At 58.1% G+C, this 20,947-nt stretch overlaps 6 protein-coding genes and 1 non-coding gene across 7 annotated transcripts; 5 read left to right on the forward strand and 2 right to left on the reverse strand.

Annotated features, from left to right (window-relative positions):
* Window positions 1-175: 175 nt before the first annotated feature.
* On the reverse strand, window positions 176-263 carry B0T26DRAFT_t242. Its single transcript has one exon. It is a non-coding gene; the product is annotated as a tRNA-Arg (tRNA).
* A 793-nt stretch (window positions 264-1,056) lies between these two features.
* Window positions 1,057-3,451, forward strand: B0T26DRAFT_836685 (general substrate transporter). The gene is made up of 3 exons (XM_060447518.1): window positions 1,057-1,434; window positions 1,528-2,807; window positions 2,879-3,451. The coding sequence occupies exons 1-3, from the start codon at window positions 1,418-1,420 to the stop codon at window positions 3,295-3,297; spliced, it is 1,716 nt and encodes a 571-aa protein (XP_060290966.1). The 5' UTR covers window positions 1,057-1,417; the 3' UTR covers window positions 3,298-3,451.
* Window positions 3,452-4,629: 1,178 nt separating this feature from the next.
* Window positions 4,630-5,885, forward strand: B0T26DRAFT_755448 (uncharacterized protein; the record flags this gene model as incomplete). Its single annotated transcript, XM_060445959.1, has 2 exons — window positions 4,630-5,413; window positions 5,482-5,885. 2 exons carry the CDS (start codon window positions 4,630-4,632, stop codon window positions 5,883-5,885), a joined length of 1,188 nt encoding a protein of 395 aa, XP_060290967.1.
* Window positions 5,886-7,974: 2,089 nt separating this feature from the next.
* On the forward strand, window positions 7,975-9,815 carry B0T26DRAFT_656270 (peptidase S8/S53 domain-containing protein; the record flags this gene model as incomplete). The annotated part of the gene is made up of 2 exons (XM_060438698.1): window positions 7,975-8,809; window positions 8,890-9,815. The coding sequence occupies 2 exons, from the start codon at window positions 7,975-7,977 to the stop codon at window positions 9,813-9,815; spliced, it is 1,761 nt and encodes a 586-aa protein (XP_060290968.1).
* Window positions 9,816-12,630: 2,815 nt separating this feature from the next.
* Window positions 12,631-16,292, forward strand: B0T26DRAFT_743431 (histone deacetylation protein Rxt3-domain-containing protein; the record flags this gene model as incomplete). The annotated part of the gene is made up of 4 exons (XM_060444254.1): window positions 12,631-13,000; window positions 13,178-14,146; window positions 14,191-14,806; window positions 14,852-16,292. 4 exons carry the CDS (start codon window positions 12,631-12,633, stop codon window positions 16,290-16,292), a joined length of 3,396 nt encoding a protein of 1,131 aa, XP_060290969.1.
* A 479-nt stretch (window positions 16,293-16,771) lies between these two features.
* Window positions 16,772-17,185, reverse strand: B0T26DRAFT_602880 (uncharacterized protein; the record flags this gene model as incomplete). Its single annotated transcript, XM_060435771.1, has 2 exons — window positions 16,772-16,933; window positions 16,973-17,185. Coding segments are annotated over 2 exons (375 nt in total), but the record flags the coding sequence as incomplete, so codon positions are not given.
* Window positions 17,186-19,190: 2,005 nt separating this feature from the next.
* B0T26DRAFT_656716 (kinase-like domain-containing protein) lies at window positions 19,191-20,947 on the forward strand (the record flags this gene model as incomplete). Its single annotated transcript, XM_060438732.1, has 2 exons — window positions 19,191-19,895; window positions 20,012-20,947. The coding sequence occupies 2 exons, from the start codon at window positions 19,191-19,193 to the stop codon at window positions 20,945-20,947; spliced, it is 1,641 nt and encodes a 546-aa protein (XP_060290971.1).

Genomic DNA, 20,947 nt, shown 5'->3' on the forward strand with positions numbered 1-20,947 from the left:
CGATATTCCCGCATAATTCCCGGTCTTGTGTTTTGTGATAAAACGACAAGAACAACAAGGATAATAGATTAGAGGTCGACAGATGAATCGCGTACCTAGCTAGACTCGTAAAGGAACCTGGAAGAGGTTATTCCGAACTTTGCTGAGAGTGTAAAAAGAAGACGCAAAAGTAAAACGACCGCGTTGGGACTCGAACCCAAAGCCTTTACCAACTGAGAGATGAGGAACCGGAAAGTAACGCGCTGCCATTGCGCCACGCAGCCATTGGATTAGGTAATTGTTAAGACTTGCAAGTGAATTATGCCCTATAACCTAGGTAGCTCAGATGTTTCGATTCCCGTTCGATCAGCCGCTCTCCCAACTTTGCAAAACCCACATCAGCACTCAGTTTCCAAGAGGATGAATTAATCGTATTGTTTTGCTTGGGCTCGACTCCCAACCTTTAGATCCCGCGTCTAGTTGTAAAACATGACCGTACTAGTCCTTCCCAGCCACCCCATCTAATTAGCAGCAGCCAGGGCCTGGATGAAAGATGAGGTGTGAGTAGGATTGTCGCGGCTCCCTGTCAACGTCGAGCCATCATGTCCTAACTACTATCAGTTATAAGTGGTGGGCTGATCGACACAACTTAGCTCCAACCTGGATGTGCTGCAGCCGCATTTGACGGTGTAGAAATGTGGGGATCATGAGTGGGCCAGGTCAGGCCATAAAGACAAGACAACGCAGTGGAGGAATCACAAGGTCAAGATGGAAGAAAAAAGAAGAGAAAAAAAAAAGGAGGATGGAGTTGCAGCAGTGAAGCCGAAGCTCCATGGAAAGTCTGTCGCCGTCGGGGTGCCATGGACGACGGCCACGGGAAAGTCAACGAGGCGCCATGTGGGTCGGGAACGCCGCCAAGCAAGAGCGGAGGCAACGGGTAAGCCGCCGACGACAACCAAAAGCAGCAAACAAAGGATTAATGATGACGCTGGGATCACTGACAATGCCTGAAGGAGCCGCCTAGAGGCGCCACCCCCGGATTTCGTGTCGACTGAAGATGAAGATGCGGGGCTACGTCACAAATGGCACTTTTTGGGGTCTTGGCGCCGCCCATTGGACGGTGCCGCAGCTCTGGGCCGTGGTTGACAGCAGGGATCGGGGGCCATGTGCCCGTAACAAAGCTTGGTATCGATTGCTTCTTCGCTCCATCTGGCTCACTGTTCAGTGTGACATCATCGGCCCTCAACAGCAGACCTCTTTGCAGATCACCACCAACAAGCAATAAAGTGTCTATTTAATCGCACCGCCATGGACCGACCGCCCCGACCTTTGTTTCTTCCCCGCAGTTCCCCAGGTCGTCAATCTGGATCGGACCGAGCGAGGAATAAACCATAATTAAGACTAAACCACACTCACACGCACACGACAAGCCGTCGAGATGGTTTTCGGCAGAAGGTAAGCCACAGACACCTGCACCACCTGCACCACCTGCACCACTTTGCAGATCATCTAGCTATGCCGGGCCCGTGCTAACTTTGTCTCCGGCAGGTCAATCCGCATCAATGGCGCCGACTGCGGCGTTGAGGCGCTGCTCCTCGGAGCTATTACGTCTGTCGGCGGGTTCCTGTTCGGCTACGACACAGGCCAGATCTCGGGCATGCTGCTGTTCACCGACTTCAAAAACCGCTTCGGGCAGGTCGACAATGGCGACGGAACCAAGGACTTTGAGCCCATCATCCAGTCGCTCATCGTCTCGCTCATGAGCATTGGCACCATGCTTGGCGCCCTGGGCTCGTCCTACACGGCCGACTGGCTGGGCCGGCGGAAGAATCTCAGCTTTGGCACCGTTTTGTTTATCATCGGCAGTATCATCCAGCTCACGGCCGTCAGCAGCTGGGTGCACCTCATGATGGGCCGTTTCGTGGCGGGGCTTGGCATCGGTGTCTTGTCTGTGGGCGTGCCCATGTTCCAGTCCGAGTGCGCGCCGCGTGAGATCCGTGGCGCCGTTGTCGCCACATACCAGCTCATGATCACGTTTGGCATTCTCATCTCCAACATCGTCAACTACGGCACGCGCGAGATCGAGGACGAGCCCGCCTCGTGGCGCATCGTCGTTGGCCTGGGCATCGCATTCTCGCTACCGCTGGGCTTGGGCGTGTTCATGGTGCCCGAGTCGCCGCGCTGGCTGGCGGCCCGCGAGGACTGGACAGGGGCGCGGTGCGCCTTAGCGAGGCTGCGCGGCATGAAGGACGATCTGAGCCACGGGCTCGTCGAGGACGACATGCGCGAGATGCGCGAGATGATCGAGAAGGAGCGCAACGTCGCTGTCGGCACCTGGAAAGAATGCGTCATCCCAAAGAAGAACGGTGTGCCCAAGCAGGTTTACCGCACCTTTCTGGGCATGGCGCTGCAGTTCCTGCAGCAGTACACGGGCGTCAACTACTTCTTCTACTATGGCGCGACCATTTTCCAGTCGGCCGGCGTCGATGACCCGATCCGCGTCCAGCTCATCCTCGGCGCCATCAACGTCGCCATGACCTTTTACGGCCTGTACATCGTCGAGCGCTACGGCCGCCGCATGCCCCTGTTCATCGGCGCCATCTGGCAGGCCGCGTGGCTGGCCGTGTTTGCCGCCATCGGCACCGCCCTCCCCCCCGAGAACAACAAGGCCGCCGGCATCGTCATGATTGTAGCCGCCGCCATGTTCATCGCCTCGTTTGCCTGTACCTGGGGCCCAATAATCTGGGTCGTCATCGGCGAGACCTTCCCGCTGCGCACCCGCGCCAAGCAGGCATCTCTGGCCACGGCGACCAACTGGCTTGGAAACTGTAAGCTCCTCCCCTCCTATCCCGTCACCAGCACTTGCAAAGTGCACCTCAGTACTGACCGTCCGAAACAGTCATGATCTCGTTCCTCACGCCGCTCGCAACCAGCGGCATCTCGTATTCGTACGGCTTTGTGTTCGTCGGCACCAACATCGTGGCGGCCCTGGCCGTGTGGTTCTTCCTGTACGAGTCGGTCAGCCTCAGCCTCGAGAACGTCGACTCCATGTACGGGCAGAGCAGCCTCAAGCCGTGGACGTCACGCAAGTGGGTACCCCCTGGCTATCTATCGCGCATGCAGCGCGACGACGAGTACTTCAACCGCCACGGCAACGGCCATGCCACTGGTGTCGATGATGACGAGCAGACCGTCGTGCCGAGCAGTCGGCCCAGTGCTGCCGTGGATGCCGAGAAGATCAGCCACGGTGTTCACAAGGGGTCGAACGAAGACATTCCTCGTGAATCCCACGAGGAGAAGGTCAACAAGGTTGTGTGATCGAAGACAAATGCCAAGTCGCAACGAAAAGGCGGTTTGTATGATATGGCTGGTGTCGCTTGTAAATTATGCCCGGCGTTGATGAGCGTTGGACTATCTGCATTTTTATCTCTTCTTTTTTGGGTAGGGTGCATCGGAGCAGGTTCATCGGAGCAGGTGTATTTATGCTACAGGAAAATAAAGCTCAAGATCATACCACTATCCTCTAATATTCTTCAACCTATCCGAGACATGACCAGTCGCCAATCAGCTTCTTGATTGCCGTCTTTACGATCCCTCTTCCATCTGTTCCTTCAGGGGCTGCTCTTCGGCCTCTATCTACGTTGCCACCATAGTGTTACGCTCTATTCTATGCTGATTTCGAAACAGACTATGTAAGTTGGGAGCCATCATCCGTCGAGTGACCGACGAACGCCACCCGCGAATATAATTATTACGGCAAACTAATTATGGGATTTCCACATCGGCCATAACCGATCCCAGAGGTTAAGATATAATTAACAGCCAAAGGCAGTCCACACGCGAATGAAGCCCCAGTGAGCTAGTTTTAGAGCTAGTTTTAGAGCTAATTAATTGTTACATTTCGATTGAAAATGCTGGCCGTTCAATTACTTTGTTCGATTTCAGAAAACTGGTAACTATCACAGCTTTGCTCTTCTCTTACAGCGCGGTGTCTGTCCCAAAGCCGGCGAACTGTGACTGCCATTGGTCGCTGCGAATTTGTTTCGTTCAATCCAACTCAACTGACTTGATTCACCATGCGACAGACAAGCAGTCGACGGATGGCTTCTGAAACCTCTGCACAGCCCAAAGTGACGCTCGCGCCGTCTCTGGGCCCGATAATGTGGCTTCACTTCCCGTTCAACGGAAGTTCGGCAAAGCAAACCAAGAGTGCAGAGAAGCATCTTGTCGCGTTTCGCTGCTGGCACGACGACCCTGCAGCTAATTTTACGGAGCGACCGCACGACTCCTGGATCCGACGGTCGATCCCCCGGAATGCTATCGCAAGGTCCAGCACCCGGGTCGGTCCAGCGGGCGGTTCATGCAAGGCACGGTGCAGAAGCTGGCGCCGCTGCTACGCTAGAGGCCCAACCACACAATGCTCCATCGCATCCCTCTGTGTCAGCCAGGTTTTGGCGGCACCCGCATGCAGGCCTGCCGTCACCCATCACGAGGGATATTAGACGGGCAGAAGAGGTCGGACACGATCGCCTCGAGCGTGCCGAAACAGCCTCCACCAGTCGAAGAATATCTAATGGCGAGAGCTCACCTCATTACGCAGCCCCTTGTCTTCATTCTCTATCCGATTGCTGACCCAACTTGAGCGCCACCATGAAGAGCAGATTTCCTCATTATGGGTGCGGTAGCCGCTGGGTGACATGTCTTACCGCCGTCGCCCTCTTGCAAGGCGTCGCCCAGGGCGCAGTCCAGCGAGATGTCTTCATCCAGCAGCAGTATCTCATCGACTACCTGGGACGGCCGTACAACCTACCCGCCGACACTTTCACCCAGGCATTCAAGTCGTCCGCCCTCGCCACCGCCAACTCCTCTTCATACCCCATCCCCGGGTACAACGTCTTTGCGCGGGCCGGCAACAAGGACAATCATACGGGGCTAAGTGCGGATGATGCCTTGGCCACTGACGGATTCCAACTCGTCGTTCAGGTTGCGGCCGACGTGTCGCTGCAGGGTGCCAACCCGGCAGACCCCTCGTCCTTTTGGGCTGCCGGCGTCGACACGGCCGCCAAGGTGTTTGACGCGGCGCTCATTTCACTGTCGGCCCCTGCCAGCGTTGGCAGCGGCAACAGTTTGAACGCCTCCATAAGTAATGTTGCCAGCCTCGGCAGCGGTAACGGCGACAGTGGCTGGACGGTGTGCGCCGCCGTGTGGCTGCTGGGGCTGTCGGACGCGGCGCTGGCGAACACCACGTCGTCCTCGGCGCCGCCCGTGTTGGACGGGTCGTGCCGTGGCTTGCTCCCGCCAGATTGTGTCGCTGACATGGCGGCCGGGTTTGATGCCGCTGATGGCAACTGCCAGAACCAGACAGTGCCGCAGAGCTGCCGCGGGTTCTTGGCCGGTGGGCTGGACGGGGGCGCTGCATTCAACGTGCCGCAGAGTGAGTCTCGCTGGGTGCCAATGTCCCAGCTATCAAAGTCAACCCGCTGATCATCAAACCATTTCCAGCTCTTCCCAGCTCGCTCTTCACAGCCGGGAACGGAACAAACACCAGCAACCCATTTTTCATCGCCTCGACGCCCCCGCTAGACAGAGGCAACGAGACTGCCCTAGACGCCGTCCGTAACTGGGTCTTCCCTGTCGTCCTGTCATGGACGCACAGCGACCAACAGGGCGTCGACAACGGCACGGCACCCGCCACGCACTCACACGTCGCATGCGTCAGCGCTAGTAAACTGCTCTCGTCCTCTTCGTCATCTGCGGCGACAGGCGCAGAGAATGGAGGAGGGGCTGTCGCTGGGCTTGGAGACATTACCAGCACCGGCTCCTTGTCGAGGCCCGCGCAGAATGGCTGGGCAATGTTGTCGGCTATCGTTATTGTTGTGCTGCTTGGCCAATTATTTGCTCATTGAGACTGTGGAGTTGGATCTGGCTATACGTGCAGTCGTGTAATGATTGTTGTATGATGTATCGTTGCTCGGTTCATATCCTGGCGTTTTCTCTTTATTTTTCTTGTACTTATAGTCAGGGAAACAAAAGTTTTGTTTTCAAATCTATGATGCGTCAAGGCCATCCGTTCATCCATGGGCCGGAATCAAAAAGAAATCTGTGGGCTGAGCCGCTGACCGAGATATTACGGAGCCTACGTCTGTGGCTCGCCAATTCTTTACAGTACGATGAGTCCCACCGGCCGTGTAGGTAACTAACTGGTCAGACTCGAAAGAAGAGAGGTTGCAGTTGTGCTAATGTTGGCTCGCAGCCATCTATGGCAATTGCATCGCCGCCAAGCGAGTTTTAAATCATGACGACAACAAAACCACAAGCGCGGAGTGAGTGTCGTCGGCTCTGATCTTCAATCAGTACGTACCCCGTCACGAGACCAGCAAATATAGCAACATGCAGCGCACAATGCACGCTTTGCTTCCAATCGGATGATCTACCACAGGATGGATTGCCTAAATGGCTACATGCACCGTTTACAACTCTTGTATTGGCCAAGGCGACGGAATATCCTCCGAGCCGCTTCAGGGTTCGATTGCGTGCCTCGGTACTTTGGGGGTTCGTATATCTGAACAAGGCAGGAGGCCATCAACCCCGAGATGCATGAGGCGCGGCATGTAGATTGCGTGCTGGAGTGCCGCGCATCCAGAGAGCCTCCGAGGCTATCTGCGTAGGTACCAAGTAGAGAAGGTGGCCATACATATAATATCGTGTAATATGTCATGCAATGACCACATCTGCAAACACAACCAACGTCCCGAGCCTGCCAAGCTTGTTTCTGCAAATCTGTTTATGGAAAATGTCTCTGGGGTTACAATGGTTGCCTTCGATGACTCGAGGACTAAATTACCTTGCACCTGGGGAATGGAATTATTCCGAAAATGAAAGGGGCAAGGCAAGATCACAGTCCACGGATAAACCACCTCCTTAGTCTGGGAAGAGCTGATACCTGGATTGGGTAGGAACGCGGTGTTAATACGATGCCCCTTATATCATCAGGTGGGGCTTTGGGCACTCACCTTGACTTCCTCCCGCTTTCACAATCCTCACCTCCTTTCCCTCCCGTGACGCGCCCTGTAATACTCGAAAATTTGAACAAGTGCAACGCAATACAAGCGCAATTGTCTCCAGAGACGAGTCCCCCGGCGTAGCTGGTCATGGTCAGTACTGCCGAAGAGATGCGGCTGGGCTGCTTTCTGCACACCTGCCTGATGCAAGGCCGTCAGCTACCAGTTGGGACTTGCCCCTTTGAGGCGGCCCACCCGCCGGCGCTGAGGCTTTAAAACGCAGTTACTGCAGCGCGAACTTCGGCTAAAGTCGGATTATGGTTAGGGTAGCATGGACCAAGCCTCCATCTGCCGGGCTCAATTAATTACTTTCGAGGGCACACATGGTTCTTTGGGCAAACCATGGGGCCAAGTCGCGGGAGCTAAGGTCGCTCCTGTGGAACGGCGCATTCCGGCATTCCTGCAAGGGCTCAAACTTGGTCGGTCGGCATGTGGTCCCCTCCATCGAGAAATTGGAATTGGGTACAAGGAGTACCGCGACTACTTCCTTCCTGATTTGGAAGGAATCATGGGGATACAAGCAAGCTCCTGGGCACCAACCCGGTCCCTCCGCCCGTTGTCTTGGATCTCGACAGTCAAAACCCTTCAGCTATCTAAACAGCCATACGCCCTCTCAAGGTTTTGAGACAGCGAGCTATGGACACTAATTGCATCTAGTCTTACCGCCAGCAACGCCTTTTACAAGGCACAAGGTCAATATACTTCGAGCCTAAGCCGGTTGTGTTGGCGATCTGTTCCAGCCAAAGTTACTTTTGGCATGTGCCTCCCGACTTGACCTTGCCAGCCTGTCAAAAATTTCTTGACCTTGCCAGCCTGTCAAAAATTTCCTGACCTTGCGTTCCAGCGGCTTCTCCTTACAGGCTGACGGCTCTCATTGCGCATCTGCAATTCTCGACTAGGCCGCGCGGCGATTAGTTCGGAGCCCATCGTCGCCATGCTTCTGTCTCTGCTATTCGCGGCCGTGGCGTCGGCCCGCGTCATGGACAGGCTTGCCGCGGTGCCCAAAGACTGGAGGACGCTCGGGCAAGCGGCGCTCGACGAGCCCGTCTCCCTTCGCATCGCTCTCAAGCAGCAGCACACCGAGGCGCTGGAGCAGGCCGTGCTCGAGATGTCCACACCAGGGCACCCAAACTACGGACTGCACATGACACGCGACGAGGTGCGGTCCTATACGGCTCCCTCAGGCCAGGCCACGGCGGTTGTTTCTGAGTGGCTTCGGAAACACGGCGTCGAGCCTCTGGTGGACAACGACTGGGTCTCTTTCACGACGACAGTCGGCACCGCGAACGGGCTGCTCGGCACAAAGTTCGGCTGGTACGAGTACGTAGGGGGCGGCGGCCCCAAGCTCCGGACGCTCTCGTATGCGGTGCCTGAGGACGTGGCCGTCCATGTCGACCTGGTGCAGCCAACGACCCGCTTCGGCCAGCTCGGCGCCAAGAAGTCGACCATCTTTGAGATGCGCCGCCTGGAAACCGTCGACAAGACCCCTACCGCGACGACAAATGCCAACTTTGTCGCCCAGGCCGGCGCTGCCGTTTGCGGTTCCACAATCACGCCGGATTGCTTGAAGTCGTTGTACAACATCAACTACACGGCATCTGCTTCTGCCGACAACAAGGTGGCCTTCGCATCCTACCTCGAGGAGTACGCAAGATACGCAGACTTGCAGACGTTCGAAGAGCGCTACGCACCAGCCGCTAAGGGGCAGAACTTTACGGTCCAGCTAGCCAACGGAGGGCTGGACGACCAAAAGAGCTCCAGCGACAGCGGTAGGCTACCCACCCCTTATCTCCACGTGGTCCACTGGACAGCTAAGCAATTGAACAATGTGCTGAGAAAACGGCTGTAGGCGAGGCAAATCTCGACATCCAGTACATTCTCGGCATCAGCCACCCAATTCCCATCCTCGAATACAGCACTGGTGGCCGCGGGCCCCTGGTGCCGACACGCGACCAGCCGCGCCCCCCGGGAAGCAACGAGCCGTACCTTGAGTGGCTCACGTTTGTGCTCGGGCAGCCCGACTCGGAGCTCCCGCAGACAATCTCGACGTCGTACGGAGAGGAGGAGCAGTCGGTACCGCAAGACTACGCGGTCAAGGTGTGCAACTTGTTCATGCAGCTGGGGGCGCGGGGCGTATCGGTGCTGTTCTCTTCGGGCGACTCGGGGCCGGGCAACTCGTGCGTGCGCAACACCAACAACAAGACCTTCTTCGAGCCCACGTTCCCGGCGGGGTGCCCGTGGGTGACGTCGGTGGGCGCGACAACTGGCACGGCGCCGGAGCGCGCTGTGGGCTTCTCTAGCGGCGGTTTCAGCATCTACCACGCGCAGCCGAGCTACCAGGCAGGCGCCGTCGGCGCGTACCTGCAGGGCATCGGCTCGACGTACGCAGCCTACTTCAACAGTTCCGGGCGCGCCATCCCCGACGTGGCTGCGCAGGGCTCCAACTTTGCCGTCATCGACAAGGGCTTCAACGCGCTGCTGTCGGGCACCAGCGCGTCCAGCCCTGTATTTGCCGGTGTTGTCGCCCTGCTCAACGCCGCCCGCAAGTCGCAGGGCCAACCGCCCCTCGGCTTCCTCAACCCTTGGCTGTATAACAACACGGCGGCGTTCAACGATGTCACCACAGGCTCCGGAGTCGGCTGCTATGGCAGCAAGGACCTTAAGAACGGCGCGCGGTGGAATGCCACCGTCGGCTGGGATCCCGTCACGGGGTTGGGCACCCCCAAGTTCGACAAGCTGCTCGAGGCGGCCGCGCCGGGCGTACCGAATGCCTAAGAGGGGAAAGGGGAAAGGGGAAAGGGGCAAGGTTGGGGGGAAAAGTTGCCCGAAGTAAAGAGTGTCCGGTTGTTAAACGCCGTTGATGCTGCTGGATCAGTAAATTGAACGAAAAAGAATAAAACATAACGAATGCGGAATAAAAAGTAACGAAACCTACGGGGCCACATACCGCGACAGCAAAGCGTTCCGAGTTGTGCAAACCACATGTGCCTGGTTTGAAGTGGATTTGCCGTTTCCCACAAGCTGCGGCGTGCGATGGAAAGAAATCGCGGCAATTGCGTCGTGTAACCATCAAGAGAGTACAGGAGGACAACCGCACGTCAGTTGGTGGGCTGGATCTTGTGTAGAACGAATGTGCATGCTGCGAGTGACGTCCGAGGAATGAAAATGGCGGGAGGAAGTTGTCGGCCTTGTGCTACATAAGGCACGGAAAGATTGACGAAGGATGGATGTTGCGTGCAATCTCGGTCGAGTTGCGGACTCGAGTATGAGCTCTGAACGACCTCCACGGCTTTCAGCAGAGGCCCGCGGAATTAATAACGTTGGAACCATTGGGAAGATATGGATACTGCTTGGCGAGATGTGATTGATGGACGATCCAGGGCGTTCGTGTCCAGGGTGGCTTCAGATAGGAGGCTAAAGTTAAAGTAGACAACGCGTTGAAGAACCCTTCATCGCAGCATGTCGATAGACTCCGCGGCGCCAATAGCAGAGGCCGCGGCCCCCGGGCGCGTGACAGTAGAAGTCGTCCCTCAATGTGCAACCGCACGGCGGTATGCTACCGCTGTCTGAGAGGAACACGGTTGTGTTTCAGGCGACAGCATTTCGGCGGGTGTCGTTGCGTTTGTGCGCGAACCTGTGACTCGGCGTTTGTGAAGTTGAATGGACCCCCCCACCCTGCATCGGGCCCGTCAGCTGCCCCTGTTGATGCGCCGAAATTTACTTGCGCAAGCCAATCACGCTCGAGGCAAGCCACCACCGGCGCAACTGAGGCTAGAAATGTAATTTGTCCACCGAGTCTGGGTCCCTCCCCGACGCGGGGATCTGTCCTGGGTTGCGGGAGCAGCCAGGAACAAGGCGCGCTGCCCCCAGCTCGTAATTTGCAGCCTGAGCCTCTCCACACCTTCAGGGCTTGGATCCAACCGTCGCTGGCTGCCGCAGCAGTGGTGCTGACTCGCTCTGGGGTCTCCTTGGCATCTCGATCACAATCGGCATGCAGATCCTAGAAGGCTGCCTACCGCTTGGGTGGCACAGGAGGCGTGCTGCAACGACTCGTCGGGTTGTTGTAACCTGTAGCACCTACTATGTCTGTATGCACATACGGCTCGCCCAGGACGAGCCGGCAATCCTTTAATGATGAATACGATCAGAAGGTGCATGACAGGGGGAAGGAAGAGCGGGGCACCGTGCGACCCCACAACACGGCAGTGGGCTGGTCACATTCGGTGCTTTTTCTCCAGGCTCAAGTGTTATCCGACATTGTCCAAGGTTTCTAGACGGCCGTCTCTGCTTTCCATACCAAATGGCTTTGTTACGCATGTACAACAAACCGCTTGATGGGCGCACCGTCGGACGCCTTGAACCGACGAGTCACGACAGGCGGGGCGCTGGGAACCGGGTGGCAGAGGCACCAAGCGCTTTCCTTAAGGTAACCGAAGGTATCAGGTTGGAGGGGAAAGCCAAAGGATGGAACAAGCTTTAACCTGCTGGCGTCCTGTTGATGGCGCGCCAAACCCCGCCTCACTTGCCATCCCGACGGCTCATCCCCTCATCAGCCGCCGCCGCTCCCTGCCGCTGCTGCCCGCTGCTGCGCACGCCTGCCATAGTCCTCCAACCTACCAAGATGCTTAGATGCGATGCCGCTAAGGCCGCGGATGCTGATTCTAGATATTGCTGCCTCCCTTGCGCACACCCCGTGTATGTACGTACAATATACATGGAATTAAGTTGGGCGATCGTAGCGATGGCCTGCGCCGCGCCTTACCCGTCCGCTTTGCTTACATCTGCTCGTTAGCTCACGTGGCCGTTCGTCTGGTGTTAATTTTTGTCTCCTTTCCTCTTGAACCCCCGGTTTGCGCCAAGCCAGCTGCACCCAGAGCAAGTCTGTACCGATTGAATCGAGAATAACGAGAATATTCCATGACAGGTGCTTCAGTGGGGTGATAAGGTATGCCTGCGGTTTACGTGGTTTCGAAGTCGTCTAAAGACTAATGGACAGCTGAGATGCAAGCTTTGGTGGCGATCGTGCAAGCCACACCCTCACACAAGCAGCGCTAATCTTCAGCCATCAGACCCCCCTGGTTGTTAAACAGCACTAGCGCTAACTCGCATCCCTGTCCATTTGGCTTCTGGCCCCATCCTTTCTCGCGGCCCTCTCGCGGCCCCTGGCCACTCCACCCAACCCCTAGCGCGCTTTTCCGTCGGCAGCAAGCTACCTTAGCTCGGACCACCTCCAGTCCCACTGGAGCTGGCACCAAGACCCTACAGCTTGGGCGGTCACGCAGCAGCGGCCTTCCCCAGACGGCCCTGCCGACGCAAGACGCAAAATTTATGCTCTCCCGCATTCACGCCTCGCACACCCTTCTTCCCTCCTCCAAACCTTGAATCCCGGGGCCCAGACATAAAAAAGCCGGCATCGCGACATTCCTCGACACGCTCTACCGGGCATTTTGCCTCGTGTGCCGGCGCGCTGTCGAGAAAAGGACTGCTGAGAGGCCAAGCCCCTGGGCGCAAGGGGGAAGAAAAAATTTCGACAACCATCGTCATTGTTTTGGACAACGCAGACCCGGCACCCGCCAGACTACTCGCCACCATGGATCCAAGACAACAGCCCCAACTTCCCTTTGCGCGGAACGCTGCATCGCCATTTAGTCGCCCATCGTTCCCGCCAGTGCCTGCATCGACGCAGCAGCCGTATCCTTCGACTGCTCCCCATGCTCCCTCGACAAATCCTGCATACTCAGATCTCCATTCGCGGAAGCCCTCCGATCCACCGCCCTACTACCCAGCTTCGCGAGCATACCCTCCCGATCCTGGCCCCGGCCCCGGCCACCTGCCGCCGTCGACCCACTCGCGCCACCAGAGCGCGTCGTCGATACCGTCCGGCTCTGCTATGAACCGTGGCATGCCACGTTCGGCCTCGCCGTCGCTGCAGCACCAACATCCGCAACAACAGGGCCAGGGTCAAGGGCCAAGTTCGCACTCGATGGGCGGTCCGTATGGGCTGCCACCTCCGCGACCGCCCCCCGTCTCTGTTGGACCGCCCACCGCATTTCCCCGAGGCCGTGAGCTGCCCGCGCTCGAATCACTGCCGAGGACGGGGGGCTCTGGCAGTAGCATGTCAATCTCCTCGATGCTAGGCGGTCCCTCTCCTTCTAGAGACCAGCCTCCGCCACCTCAATACCCGGGGCCTCCTCCAGGCGTCTCTGCGCCGTCGTATAGAGAGTCGATGCACGCATCTCCCCGCATGCATTCTACAGCCGGGCCCGAATACGTGGCTTTTCGGCGGCCGCAAACACCCGAGCGCCACCGATTATACGATAGCCGAGATCCGAGAGGGCCCGCAGCTGGATCGCCCCAGGGCTTCCACTCGGCCCCTGAAGTTCAGCGATATGGTACACCACAGGCATACCCCCAGAGAGGCCCCCCGCTGACCGCTGCAGAGCAAGCGAGAGAACAAGCGCGCATGGCCGGCAACACGGTGCCTCCACGTCCGAGCAGTCAGCCGAAAGCATTTTCGAATGTTGCTCCTCCCCAGCGGCCGATGGAGATGGGCAGGCCACCACCAACAGACATGTATGCGCGTAGGGAGGACTTGCGACAGTCGGATGAGTACAACCCAGAGCGCCCAATAAGAGTAATGAAATTCGAAGATCAGAGATACATGTCGGAGAGGGAGCGCCAGGAGCGAGAGCGTCAAGAGCGCGACCTTCAGGAGCGAGACCGCCAGGAGCGAGACCGCCAGGAGCGAGACCGCCAGGAGCGGGACCGACAAGAACGGGAGATGGAATTCCGGGAACGGGAGCGCCGGGAGAGGACCATGTCAGGGGGCGATATAGGGCGAGTGCACCCTATGCACCAGCAAGAGTATGCGCGGCAGATGGAACAGAGACCGCCACAGTTTAGTCGGCCTCCAGATCCGAGAGAGCAAGGGATTTGGCCGAGACCGGGATACGAGCAGGCCAGAGCACCTTATGACCCTGCCGCTCATCTTCCTCGGCATCAGGAGTACCCGCCGGCTACAGCGCCGCACTACAACGGCCACCCTCCCTACGCTCCAGTCCCAATCGAGCGCCATCCTCCACCCCTACCCTCATCTCACCAGCACGGTATCCCCCCGGCCAGCCTCTGGGGCAATCCTACGAGTCTCCAGATCGCCAGAGGATGAACCTTATGCATCTCGAACGCCAGCAGCAGCAGCAGCAGCAGCTTCAACCGCGCGGCCGAGAGGAGCCACCCGTGCCGCCCCAACCAGTTGCTTATGGGAATCCAGGAGCGCCTGCCATGTTTGATTCGGCAAGGCTTCGCACCATGGAAGACATGGCTACGCCATCTGGCCACCAGCGTACTCTGCTTGGAGTCCAGGAGATGAATCGCAAGGGTCGCATATCCCCTCTCCCCCAAGCAGTGCAAGGAGCGCAACCCCAACTTGCGGGCCCCGCTGGCGAGCCGGGGATCAAGAGCGAGTTCGGCCGCATGTTCTCGGGCATCGGCACAGGAGTTGGCACAATACCCAGCCCGATCTTGCCATCTGGCGCACAGCCGCCATTCGCGCCCACCGGGTTGCTGAGGCGCGAGGATTCCGACGGTGCCCCACCAGAGGCCAGCGTTGATCCGTCGGTCAAGGTTAAAGGCGAGCTGCCGGCGCGAGGCAAACGAAGGAAGCTCAAGGAAGAGGAGGCCAGGAATGACGACGAAAGCACAGGCAGACGGACCCCTGTCGGTGGCCGCGCCAAGAAGCCAAAGACCCATGGTCACCACCATCACCAGTACGTTGCAACTCCAGTGGGCTCGTCCAGTGCTAACATGTTCAGCCACCACCACCACCATCACCATCACAATCTCGAACAGACAGCGTCCCCTACCGTCCCGGGTAACACGACATTCAAAAACATAAAAGGATCAACCCCAGTTCCATCGCCAACGTCTGCCCTCGCAAGGGAGCTGCCAACCACCCATCACCATGCCGTCCCCCGCAACGCCCCGCTGTCTGCCCACAACGCCAAACCGGCTGCGCCGCCGCCTCCAAGTCCTCCCCCCGTAGTGATCGAAAAGCCCAGGCAGTTTGTCTTTTCGAAAGAAGTTCTAGACAAAGTAGCGGACCGCCCGCGGATCCATCTCGGTGATATTGTTTATGACCCCATTCTTAAGCCGGCTAGGCTCCAAGACCCGCGCACTGGTCGCCCCCCTCGAAGTGGATATTCGTCGACTCCTCGGCCTCTTCCATGGGATCTGATCGAGGGAAAAGAAAACTGCACACTGACAGTCAAGATCGGCAAGGAACACCTCACCCCTGCCGCGCGAGAGGAGATCACGTCTCGGAGGGCCCTGTGGGGAACCGACGTCTACACAGACGACTCTGATGTGATTGCGGCTTGCATCCATGCTGGCTGGATTAGGGGCGAGTGGCCCGAGGACGTGGCTGTGAACCTACTCGGCCTCGACGAGGGGTTTGAAGTATCCGACTTGGCTGGGTTGAATGGACATGGGAGTGCCGTCAGCAACGGCAAAGGCCGCGCGGTTTCGCAACCGGAGGAGCCGGACGATGTTCTGACAGAGCCCCCAGCAGACGGCCCAGCCATCGTCAAGGAAAACCGGGATCTCCACGTCGATCTCCTCATCCTTCCTACCCTGGAGAAGTACTCGTCGACAACCCGGTTTGGGATAAAGAGCCGGGAATTCGGCGGCTTACTCGGGGATATGGAAGAATCGGGCCACCAATCCGGCCAGCGCGCAAGGCATGACGGAATCAGTTTTATGATTACTGGGCTCCGCTGGGTCATCAATGGCGGCACATCGCAGAACCGCCTCAGGGGCAAGGTCCGGCGCGAGAGGATACGCAAAGCGCTGCGAGAGGTGGAGCTTACCCCTTCGTGGGCGGGCGGGCCGAGGAACAGCAGCTTCCACGAAGACGGCACGCTAGAGGTCGCGGGACAGCCGGGAGAGGCCTCTAGCGCCTGGTGGAAGCAGCAGCCTAGCAAACCTCCAAGTGAAGGCGACAAGGAGAACCGGCCCGCTAGAGAGAAATCGGCTCGGCCTGATGGGGAGCGGAACGAGAGCGACCAGGCTGAGGCTGTGAAGCAAAACGGCGCGACGGAAAAGATCGAAGCGGAGGCCCAACCCCAGCCCCCTTCTGAGTTGGAGAAGGCCGCGCCAAAAAAGGACGGGGAGACTACTGAACCGCCGGTGGAAGCACAGGCAGCAGTGGTTGCCGAAGAGGCAGGGGCAAAAGAAGCAGCGGCGGTCGAAGGATGAGCTTGTTCGGGCTGCTTCTCGTACGGCACACCAGGTTTGCTGAGTTTACGGTTGTTTGAAGGGTTCGTTGACTGCGCTAAATACCTTTGCTCTAGCTCTGGCTTCATGTTTTGTTCACCCCTCCTTGCATAGCAGGAAGGCGTTTCGGTGCGGTGGTATTCTTTTCTTTTTATTTATCAACTTTGCTTTCCCGCCCTCTATGTAAGCCTAATACTTGTAAGAACACCACCGCCTTATATATACATTATCCCATAGACATGGGTATATACCTAATCACGCGCCCAGCCGCCCGGGAAGCGCTCGGACATGTGGCTTCGAGTGATTCTCATTCGTTTCTGCGTGTTCCACTTCCGTGAGAAATCTCTCGTCTGATTGCTTAGATGGTTTCTTTGTCTTGTTTTTATACATTGCATTATACAGCTGGCCTCTCTTTCTCATCACCCAACACACGCCTCGGGCCCGTTTGTGTGTTTGCTTGTTTAAAAGTCCGTGACGCGGCCGTTGTAGCTCCAGTCGCCGGCGCTGCCCCACCGCAGCGGCTCATTCTTGGGCCCTCCGACCTCGCCCGTCTTGGGGTTTTTGGGGCCGTAGAACTCGGGCGGCGCGCCCTGCCGCATGCCCGAGCTGAATGTGGTCTCCTCCTTTTCCTGTTCTTGTTCTTGTTCTTGTTCTCGTTCCACTGCTGGTGGCGCCGTCGCCCCGTCGTGGGGTTGCGTCGGCGCTGCTGCGGAGGGTGACGAGACGTGGCGCGACGTCGCGAGCGGGAGCGCTGCTGTTGTGATCGTGTGCGAGTTCAGCGCCGCTTCGGCCGCCCGCTGCAGCCGCTCAAACTCGGCCTGCTGCTCGGCAGGCAGCCGCGGCGGCGCTGGCTGATCCTGCAGGAAGCTGCTTGCCTGGCGGAGGCCCTTGGGGAGTATAGAGGGAGTAGCGGTAATAGTGAGGGTCGGCCGGAGCGCTGTCCGCCGGAGGAGGGCAGCGGTTGCGGAAGCGGCGAATCGCGCAGACATGTTGTCGTTTCTCGGCGGTTTGAGGCTCGGCGCAATGGGGCGGGATCTGAGAGACGGGTGAATGCGTTTGTAATTTTGTATGGCAAAGTTGGCTGCACTCTTCGATTATCTGGGGCGGTCATCGGCGGGCGAACTGTCACGAGAAGGGAGGCGAAATCTGTTCGTCAAGGTCCCACCCAGCAAACCTCGGCCGACGTTTCTCCTGATGACGAAAAGTCGCAAATCGCCCAGCAGCGGCTCAAGGGCCAAGTGGGTTAAGTGGCCCCGATCGCTAGAATAGGTTTGGCGCTTTTCTCCCAGCCCAGAGCTGGCCTGTGCTCTCCTGGCCGGGGTCTCCCTCTCCTCGGCTCCACTCCAACAACAGCTGTTCAGCGAGTTCAGAGGAACTCCCATCCGGTTACGTCCATCAGCAAATGGAATGTTGGTCTTTCTTCTCGTTAACTAACGGCTGTCAATCGGACTGAAAATGTCGCTTCAAACTTGTTCTGGTGGGAGGCAATGGCTTTCATATTTTATGATGCACCTCGACGCCCAATTCGGCTCAAGAACCGCCACTACCCGAGCTGCCTAGAAATGGAATTTGGCACAGCCTTCCCTTCCTGTCGTGTCGTATTTCCATGGAGACTGGCCCGACGTTCGACTCCAGACTCGACATGACGCGACACAACCGATGAGGACGGGTCGGGGAATGCCGGCCCATTGCAGAGACAATGGTGCCATCCACAACGTCTCGAGATCAGAAGCATCTCTAAGATGTTCTCTGCCCGCGCTTGCCGACCTCGCGCAGTATTTCCCCTAACGACTGACAGCAACGTCGACGTGATCTCGACGAGCGCCGACTTCCCGCTTCCTTACTCACAAAGTGGGCTTCGTGCATATTCGTTCTCACTCGCTCCGGCCTGCCATTGTTGGGTGCTACCTTCTGCCGAGCCGAGATGCAGGCGGCGACAACAATGGAATTTCCAAACGCCAGTTCAATCCACAGGTTGCATTTGGGCCCAACACTCCGGCCTTGAGGCCTGAAAGAGAGATCCTCGCCACCTCGTGATTGGCTAGAACACCATTAGGCCACCCCGGCGCAGCATCAGGCCCGCGACGTGGAGCCTTGCCCAGCCATGCTCCAGCGCGTGTGTCCAGCGTAGGACAGCGGCGTGGTCGCCATCCAGACTGCTCCGCCCAAATCGCGGCACGCTGTGGTCATGCCGAGTCGCCGACTTGCCTGCCCCAGCCAATGGACGCAGCACCTCTTACTGGGCTTATCATCCGCCTCCTCTGCCGCGTGCCTGGAAGCTTCCAGGTTGCCTGCGAGCGCTGCGCTGCTGTACATACCGTGTACAGTAAGTGAAGCCAGCGGGAGCCAGCGGGAGCCAGCGACGAGAGCCTGCTGCAAGGTGGCCTGGCCCAGACGACGAGACGGGACCGAAAGGGAACTTTGCGGCGTCCCCCGCACCCCCCTTAGCTGCGCTGATGACACAAAGACATTGGATGCCAGCTTTTTGGCTTTTGCAGTCTTCCACGCGTCTAGCACGCCCCTCGCTTCCCCAGCGACATCTTGCAGTGGTTATGATCAGCAACCAACCACACAAGCCATCGACGACACCTCTCGGCCCCGCCACAGAACGCAGCGTCCATCCGATACTAGCTCGACCCTTCGCTCTCTCCTTAGATCTCTTCTGATCTACCGGTTGCTGCTTTTTTTTCTCTGAGATAGAACAAGACGGAAACAGAACACGAGGCGCAGAAGGAGATATTCATGGCACCGCTCGCGCCGCTGACCTCGTCTATGCAAACCTGCAGCCCCGCATCTGCGTTCCCTTGATGTACCCCGCCAACCATGGACGACGAGCCATACGATGACGACGCCGGCGGCGGCGGCAGCGCGCAGACGGCGATGCCACCCAAGTTCGTACTCGCGCCGCTGAACACGGCGGCGAGGAAGGCGACCGAGCACTTTAGGAACAAGTACTACCAGTACCAGCTCGACAGCCACAATAATACGTTTGGTCTGTGGATAGACTTCTCAGACCCGGCAAAGCAGTCCTTCACCCTGGGCCGCGCCGACACCGACATCTTCCTGCCCGAGCTGCGGTCGGCCAAGGGCGCTTCCCAGATCTCGGACCTGCACGCGTCCTTCCAGGTCGTTGCCGACACGGGCGCCGTTTTGCTCTTCGATCATTCCGACCTCGGCACCACCGAGCCCTTCTCCGGCACCACCACCGGCCACGGCTTTACCGTCAAGTTTCGCAACAACGCCAAGTCGGTGCTTGTCGCGCGCGGCATCAACTCGCGCATCGCCTTTGGCCGCGACAAGTGGTACCAATTCGAGATACAGTGGCGCTCTGACGGCCTGTACGACTTCCCCAGCAAGGACGAGCCATACACCGTGGGGCCCAGGAATTCGAGGGCGAAGAAATACGTGCAGGGGGAAAAGGTGGGCGGCGGCGCATACGGCAATGTGTGGTGGGCCATGGACGTCACGGATGGGAAGCTCATGGCGGTGAAGAAGTTTCACAGCCTGTCAGGCAAGAATCTCGAGTTTGCGACACGCGAGGTTGCCAACCTCTTTAAGATCAACAAAGATACATCTATACAACATGTGAGGACATTTCCACTACACTAATCTTGCTGTCTTGTTGGCCGCCTTGCAGTCCAGAACACTTCGCGTCGGCGAAAGCCGGTTCTGTTGCTGACATGATTTCTTTTCAAAAACAGGAGCACATCCTCCAGATCATTGATTCGGCGGGCGGCGGAGAGAACGACAACTGGGGCGAGATATTCATGCCTCTCAAGTTGGGCAATTTGAAAACCCTGGTCGAGAAAACGCCCGGAATAGACGAACAGTCGCTGGGCGAGACCGTCTTGCGGCAGATGCTGCTGGCTCTGCAGTGCATTTCCAAGCACAACATCGTCCACCGCGACATCAAGCCCGAGAACATATTATGGGAGTACGACGCGGACAACAAGTACCACTTCTGCTTGGGCGATTTCGGGCTCTCCAACGATCCCAAGATCGCCAAGACGGTCGCAGGCACCGAGCCGTTCATGGCGCCAGAGGTGTTCCACAGGCAGGCACAGACGACCAAGGTCGACATATGGTCCCTCTTCGCCACCGTGGTCTGGGTGCGCAATGCCCAGTTCCGCGCCTCGTGCTCCCAGCTCGGGGCCCCGCAAATCCACGCGTGGCTCGTGCACATCGCGATGTCACCCGAATACGCGAGCATCCACACCATGGCGCAAATGAATCCCAAGAAGCGGCCTTCAGCTACGCGACAGCTCGCTATTCTCGACGGGACCGTCGACAACTATGGCGATCCGGCAGCGACGGGCTACGGCGCCGACGTGGGTGCGGACCCTGGGGTGGCGGCGGACGAGAGCCACGTTGGCGAAGAGCTCGGGACTCAGTTTGCGCGGGCCATGAGGCTCCACGATAGCAGTAATCCAGGCATGAGCTACGGGTCAGGCAGCTCGGACATGGTCACGTCGCCCGAAATTCCGTACTACGAGCCCTACACGTCCGGGATAATGGACAATTACCCGTGGGGGGAGTCGGGCGAGGCAGGGCCAAGCAAGGACTACGTGCCTCCTCCGGCAGGCGACTCGAATGCGCCACGTGACCAGCGAGTAAGAATTTTGCACGATTCTATTTGA

This window comes from Lasiosphaeria miniovina, assembly GCF_030549165.1.
Source record: "Lasiosphaeria miniovina strain SMH2392-1A chromosome Unknown B0T26scaffold_7, whole genome shotgun sequence".
Lineage (NCBI taxonomy): Eukaryota > Fungi > Ascomycota > Sordariomycetes > Sordariales > Lasiosphaeriaceae > Lasiosphaeria > Lasiosphaeria miniovina.

Coding starts and splice junctions, on each gene's coding strand:
- B0T26DRAFT_836685 (XM_060447518.1), top strand. Junction 2,808..2,878: donor GACCAACTGGCTTGGAAACT/GTAAGCTCCTCC, acceptor CGTCCGAAACAG/TCATGATCTCGTTCCTCACG.